This window comes from Myotis lucifugus, unplaced genomic scaffold (assembly GCF_000147115.1).
Source record: "Myotis lucifugus unplaced genomic scaffold, Myoluc2.0 scaffold_312, whole genome shotgun sequence".
In the NCBI taxonomy this organism is placed as follows: Eukaryota; Metazoa; Chordata; class Mammalia; order Chiroptera; family Vespertilionidae; genus Myotis; species Myotis lucifugus.
The window spans coordinates 649,213-656,605 of NW_005871360.1; the positions used below are offsets into that span (position 1 = coordinate 649,213).

The 7,393-nt window shown below is 40.9% G+C and overlaps 1 protein-coding gene across 3 annotated transcripts in view; it reads left to right on the top strand.

The window, feature by feature from the left end:
- Positions 1-7,393, top strand: part of DARS (aspartyl-tRNA synthetase) — a 69,088-nt gene that overhangs the window by 47,718 nt on the left and 13,977 nt on the right. For all 3 annotated transcript variants that reach the window (XM_023764023.1, XM_006100434.3, XM_023764024.1), the window contains 2 exons: positions 4,935-5,015; positions 5,895-5,954. In XM_023764023.1, the coding sequence (XP_023619791.1) occupies positions 4,935-5,015; positions 5,895-5,954 (141 nt within the window). The remainder of the gene's footprint in view (positions 1-4,934; positions 5,016-5,894; positions 5,955-7,393) is intronic.

Consider the following 7,393-nt stretch of genomic DNA (forward strand, 5'->3'; position numbering starts at 1 on the left):
GGGCAGACGCTCAACACAGGAGCTGCTGCGACGCGCACTGGCCATTTACAGAGAAATGGCACCATGGACCTGGCACCCACAAAGCAACACTCAGCTTCCCCCAAGTGAGACACAGGCCCCGCCACCACCCCAGAACGACAGCCCACCAAATCACAGCTGACACTGCCGAGACCCCATGGCATAAAATGCAGCCCACAGCCCAGCCTGGAAACGGTCGCTGTGGACACCAGGTAATGACGTCACGTAGCAACGCCCAGTTTCTTCTCCCTAGCAACGACTAGCCTCCCTGCAGTTTCTTCAGCCCAGGAACACAACTACACAACTTGCTTTATAGCCAGGTGCAAACATTTCACACTTTAACCAAATGTCTGTGAAACGTTTTCCCATGCCTCATCTCATTTGACCCTCACAGAGGTCCTAGAGTAGGTAAACAGGAGATTCGGTGGAATCCTATTTTCTTTTCATTAGCTGGAAAACAGAGATTTAGAAAGCTTAGAAACTTGACCCGACTGAAAAGAAGTACGAAATGGTGGACCTTGAAAATGACTTGAGGTTTTCTCACTGTGCAGAATATAGTCATACACTGCTGCAGTTAAATATTTTACCCTTTGTTCTCCCTTCATGATCTACAATAATAATCTGCTTCATGTTGATATTTACTGTTGTGTTGCTGACAATTACCTAAAAGAGAAGTTGGGGTGCTTCACTAGGCTGGAAAAAGTTTAGCTAAATCAGAAATCAGGTCTAATTAAGCAAGTTTATTCTATATCTATAAAAGGCTAAGTTGATTCATGCATGCACAATACTTAATAAAGCTCTTGCTGGCGTCAATTGCACGCATGTGTTTCGATCTGTCATTGTTGATCGTGAATTTGGTTGACACTTCCATTATAGAGAAAGGGCAAATAGCTATCTACTTATATAAAAAACCTGAGTGTAACATCATGGCCAGAACCGTGACCAACCGGAAGGAAGTCAGTTCTGCAGGGGTCGTCTTGGAAACGGCTGCACCCTTCCCCAGCTGTTTCCTGGAGGGCGAGGTTTCAGGCAGGAACCCGCCCTCAGAGCGGAGCGTGGAAGTGAAATAATTTGTAATGGATCTATTATTGAAGCTACCTTTGGAAATACTGTATCTATAGATCAGTGGTTCTCAACCTTGGCTGCACATTAGAATCACCTGGGAATCTTTTTAAAATCCTGATTTCTGGGCCTCATCCTCCGGAAATTCTGTTTCTTTGTTACTAATGTTGTGGCCCCACCCCATAACAAAGAAACAATTTCTGGAGGATGAGGCCCAGGAATCAGGATTTTAAAAAGATTCCCAGGTGACTCTAATGTGCAGCCAAGGTTGAGAAATTCTTTTTCTTTGTTACTAATTAGTCCTGGATTTGATTCCGGTCAACCTTGGTTGCAGGCTCCTCCCAGGCCTGGGGTGGTCGGGGCTCTTGCAGGAGGCAACCAATCAATGTGTTTGTCTCACATCGATGTTTCTCTCTCCCTCTCTCTTCCACTCTCCCTAAAAATCAATGGAAAAATATCCTGGGGTGAGGATTGACTATATATATATAATTGTGTACAGAAATAGGTTTGAGTAGTTCTCACAACTATTCATGTTAAATCTATATCTTCTTAATAATTAGAGGTGTTACAAAATGTTGAGATTTATAAATAGACTAACTGAATCTGTTAGCTTTTGTTTTATAACAAACCACCCCATACTTAGTGACTTAAATCAACAAACATTTATTTGCTCACTTTTCTGTACATTGGGCAGTTAGAGTCGGCCCATCTGGATTGGCTCATCTGCTCCATGGGTCATCGACAGGGTTCACTGATATTTATGGAACATATTTTCCTGTGGCCTCAGTTCATCTAGCAAGCTAGCTCATGCTTGTTGACATGGTACCAGGCTGGTTCCTAGCAGCAAGAGAGGGAAGCCTTAGTGTGCAAACACTTTTCAAACTTCTGCTTGTGTCATGTTTGCTAAGAATTTCATTGATCAAAGCAAGTCACATGGCCAAACTCATATATAAGTGTTGGAAAAATAGATTCCACCTTTTGATGTTAGGAGAGGCAACATCATTGGAAAAGGGCATATGTCCAGAACAGGAGGAATGATGGAAGCCATTTTTACAAACAATCAGTCACACAGGGAAAAATATGTAACACATTGGAGAAGCTTTATTCACTATTATGAACCTATTTTGCTATGAACTTTCTTATGATAATGTACTTCTAAACATTAATTATACTAATTTTTAATCATCTTTTCTTACAATTTTATTTCTGATATTTTACAGCATAGAAAAGTCAAGAGACAATACTATATTGGTCTTATATTCTAGCAATAACTTCTTTTCATACAAGATTTATTTCACATCTGTTTTCTCCTCAGACATAAAAACTGGAAGTGCTCATTTTCATTGCCTTTGAAAATACTATAAGTGAATTTATATATATTTAGTACTGTTGAAATAACCCTGCAATTTTGAACCTGCAGTTCTCAGATCCGAGCCTACTTTGTATTTATAAAATGCATCATTAAATTTCTCTTACACAGTCTGTCTGATTGCCCTATCTTATATATATACTCATATACATACACACACACACACACACACACACACACCCTGTGAGCATATATAAGATAGAGCAGTCAGGCAAACTGACAGACAAATGCAGAAAGATAGACTCATACATGCACACTTATTTGGGAATAAGGTTATTTAACTGGAATTGATTGTCATGGAACTCTTCAAAGCTTAGAATATCTTGTCTTTCTTACTGACCTAATTTGCCAAATTACTTTGTTCTCTTTGTGCAAGTCTCACTTTAGACCAATCCAGGAAGTCTGTAACCTAGAAAGGCAAATGTAAGGGTACACTGACGAAGAAAAACAAACTCCTATCTTCCAAGCAACATACCTTTTTCAGTATTTTAATAAATAAATTTTTAGTGACTATAGCAAATAATTGTATTTCTAAAACATTCTGATTATGTAGCATTTATTATAAACTTAATATTGATAATAAATATAAAGCCCAAGAGCTTACAAATTTTCCCTCAATAAAAATAATTATAAAGTATCTCACAAAGCATAAATATTCTATACTAAATAGAATTTTATAATCAATGATTTATTTATTTATTCAACCAGCAGTTACTGAAAATATACTTTGCACCAAGCACTCTGTGAGGTTCTGGGGATCAGAATACTCACAACCTAGTAAAGGAGACAATGAATTTTTACTAGTTCTAAAAAGAATTTTTTAAAATATATTTTTATTCAGAGAGGAAAGGAGAGGGAGAGAGCTAGAAACACCAATGATGAGAAAGTCATTGATCGGCTGCCTCCTGCACACCCCATTCTGGGGATCGAACCCCCAACCTGGGCATGTGCTCTGACTGGGAATCGAACTATAACCTCCTGGTTCAGAGGTCGACGCTCAACCACTGAGCCACGCTGGCCAGGCAAAAGAATTTTTTAAAAGCCCTAGCTTATGTGACTTATTTGGTTGAGCATTGTCCCATACTGAGTGGACTCAGATTCAATTCCTGGTCAGGGCACATGCTGGGATTGCAGGCCTGATCCCTAGTAGGGGAGGTGCAGGAGGCAGCCTTTTGATGACTCTTCCCATTCTTCTCTCTCTAAAATCAATGAAAAGACATGTTTTAACACTTGGAGTGCGGGAAACGAGTTAAGTCGGCTCGCGTGAATTGCGCGTACTCCGTGGGAGCCGTCTTTAACTCGGTTCATATAGATTTGCGGTGGAGTGCGGGAAACGTGTAAACTCGGGCCGATTGTAACTGCGTATTACCAAATATTTGTTTGTAATCCACCCTTTTGGTGGATGGAACAAAACCAAAAGACAGAGCCATCTTATATTTTGGCGGGAAATTCACCCGCACTTAATAATAAAAGAAGTAGCTGTTCAGTTTTCCAAGTTTGCATTGCAGATCAAGTTTCCGTTAACTCATCAAAAGGAAGTGCTACAATTTGGGTATAAGAGGTGGTGACAAATAATGCTATTTTACTGCGAGGACTTCTGATATTTTTCCTTTAAGTGTCTCACCTGAATGCTAAATGTGATCTACCAAATGGAAAAATACAATTTCCTGAATTAACAAAATAAGCTCTATTTTCTTTTTGTGCTTTAGCAGGTTTTCTAGGCATAGCTGGGAACAATTAATGGGCTAACATTAAGAGTAGCTAATTCATTATGACCTAACTGCTTTTTAGCACTAAAATATGCAATTAGTGTGAGTGGATGTTGAGGGATATTAACACCATAAAGGAATAACCTCATATGGTGCTCCCAAACAGGAGAGCAGAAGGAAAGGAGATATAATATGTTCGATGAAAAAAAGCAAGGAAGGCATATTTGGGAAAAGCATGAGAAAAGGAAGGAGAGGTACAGCAGAGTTGGGCTGACTATAGTTCTGGTGGTAGAAATAGCTAAATGCCATTAACAACTCATTTGATAATGGCTCCTTCAAATGAAAAAGTGTTTTTATGTTCATTATTCCATTTGATTTTTACTGCAGACCTCATTTTACATAGTACGGTATTGAAGTTCTGAGGTTAAGTGACTTGCCTAACAACAGCTATAGTGACAAAGCAAGTCCTTAAACCCAGACTCCTCAACTCCAGTTATTACTTATTCATCACATTGATGTGCACCTTAGAGTTTACAAAGTATATTTAGCTCATTTGACTGTTTCAAAAACCCAGGGAGGTAGGCAAGAAATACTATTATCCCAATTTGTAGGTGAAAAAACATGTACCATATTGTTTGATTTTAGTACATAGTTTCAGTTAAAGATGTATGCAAATATTCCTTCATGTTTAAGTCAATTATAGATTTTTTTTAAAAAAGCAAAGAATAACAGGTTTTGTGTGCTTCATGATCTTTTTGGTAATCTCTCACTTTCAGATTTATGTGATCAGTTTGGCTGAACCCCGTTTGCCCCTGCAGCTGGATGATGCCGTTCGGCCTGAGGTGGAAGGAGAAGAGGTAAAAATTATACTTTTTGAAACACTATGCTTCCTCTGTATGTTTAGTTTGCAAAACATTGAAAAGTTGATGCCCTGCTTCTATATAAAAGGTACCTGTTGTTATGAGCTTCATTTTTATCTAAGTTTATTCTTAACATCAGCAATTCTCAAACGTTTTGATCTATGAATCCCTTTACACGTTTAAAAATAATTGACCTCACAAGCTTTTGTTTTTGTGGGTATACTGTCAATATTTACAGTATTCAAAGTTAAAACAAATTTTTAATATTTATTAATTTATAGAAAGTAACAGTAATATAAATACATCTACAGATCTTTGTAATGCCTGGCTTAATAGGCAACAGTTAGATTCTCATATTTGCCTCTGCATTAAATTTGATGTGAGGCAAGGCTTTTGGGATGGGAGATGGAAAGAAAGAATCCCTGTTCATTCTCATTTCTCTTCTTTCCATCTCTCTCTTTCTTTTAACAGTAACTTTTCTCTAACCCTGCTTCTTGTTTTTTGGATCCAGATTGGGGTTTGATATTAATACACATAAACACACCTGCCACTTAAAAGTATACATGGCTTCTAAAAATGTTTTTTGGCCCAGTCACCATGGCTCAATGATTGAGCATCAACCTATGAACCAGGGGGTCACGGTTGATTCCCAGTCAGGGCACATGCCTGGGTTGCAGCCTCGATTCCCAGTGTATATCATGCAGGAGGCAGCCAGTCAATTGATGTTTCTCTCATCATTGATGTTTCTATCTCACTCTCCCTCTCCCTTTCTCTCTTAAATCAGTATGTAAAAGAATATATTTTAAAAGTGCTTTTTGTGTTCTGAAAAAAATTTGTAAAATCTGTTTTTCTTTTTCTCTCTCTCTTTTTTTTTAGGAAGGAAGAGCTACTGTTAACCAGGATACAAGATTAGATAACAGAGTCATTGATCTTAGGGTATGCCTCATTTATTTATTAAGTGACATGATTATGCCAAAATCAAGGAGGGCAAGGATAACATACCTGTCTTGGGCTCATTGAACTGATTGTTGTTTGCTTATATGTAAGTATGATAATACAAGAAACAGTTTACCTTTCCGACTGACCCTCCTCCAAGAAAGAATTGCAGGCAACAAAGACAGTCAAGTAATAGTTCACAGAATATTGACTTGTACTGTTTTAAAAAGACAAAGGAGCATGAAGCCAGTAAAAAGGCTTGCTTCAAGGTGGTAACCTGTTTTAGACAAGTTAGTAAGCAAGTGGAAACATAACTACTCATATCACTAGAAAATTGTGAAAGAAATTATGTGCAGATTTTAGAGCAACCTGGTGAAGTTTAGTAATTAATACCTCAATCCTCTGAATTTGATCTAAGCACAGAATCCTAATATATTTAAAACCCTGGGTCCGTCACATCTGCAACGACCAGGAGGCTCAACCAACAGGAAGTCAGTCTTGCATTCAGTGCTGGGTTGCCATGGTGACCCAGTGCTGACTGCTATGGCTGCAGGCATGGTGACCCAGCACTGACTACTGAGGAGGCTGCGAATCAGGCCCAGAGAGAGGCCTAAAGAGAGAAGCAGGGTCTGATCCGTAGCCTCTGTGGCAGCTGTTGATCAGCACTTACCTCTCTCTTTAGCTCTGGGCCTGGTCAGCAGTCACGCCTCCATTTCTCTCCAGGCCTCACCCAGGACTGCTGATCAGCCCAAACTTTCTGATCAGGCCCCATTGATAGGCCCAGAGACGCTGACTGGCATAGAAACCGACCAATCAGAACCAAATCTGGGTCAACTGTGAGGAGCCAATGACTGCCTAAGAAGCGGAGCTTTTGACACTGACTGGCATAGAAACCAACCAATCAGAACCAAATTGGCTGGCAGGGGAGGGCAGTTGGGGGAGACCAGGCCATCAGGGGAGGGCAGTTGGGGGCGACCAGGCCAGCAGGGGAGGGCAATTGAGGGTGAGATCAGGCTGGCAGGTGAGGGCAGTTGGGGGCGAGATCAGGCTGGCAGGGGAGGGCAGTTGGGGGTGATTGGGCTGGTAGGGGAGCAGTTAGGTGTTAATCAGGCCGGCAGGGGAGCGGTTAGGGGGTGATCAGGCTGGCAGGCAGAAGCGATTAGGGGCAATCAGGCAGGCAGGCGAGCAGTTAGGAGCCAGCAGTCCCGGATTGTGAGAGGGATGTCCGACTGGCATAGAAACCAACCAATCAGAACCCTGCTAGCCTGGTCACCCCCAACTGCCCTCCCCTGTCGGCCTGGTCTCACCCAACTATGCCCTCACCAGAGCGTGGGCTCCCCCCCCCCTTTCCTGTTCTGCTGTGGGGGGGGAGGGGGGGCCCGATCGGCCTTGTATTAAAAAAAAAAAGCGCCCCCAGGGGGGGAGTGGGAGCACGCATG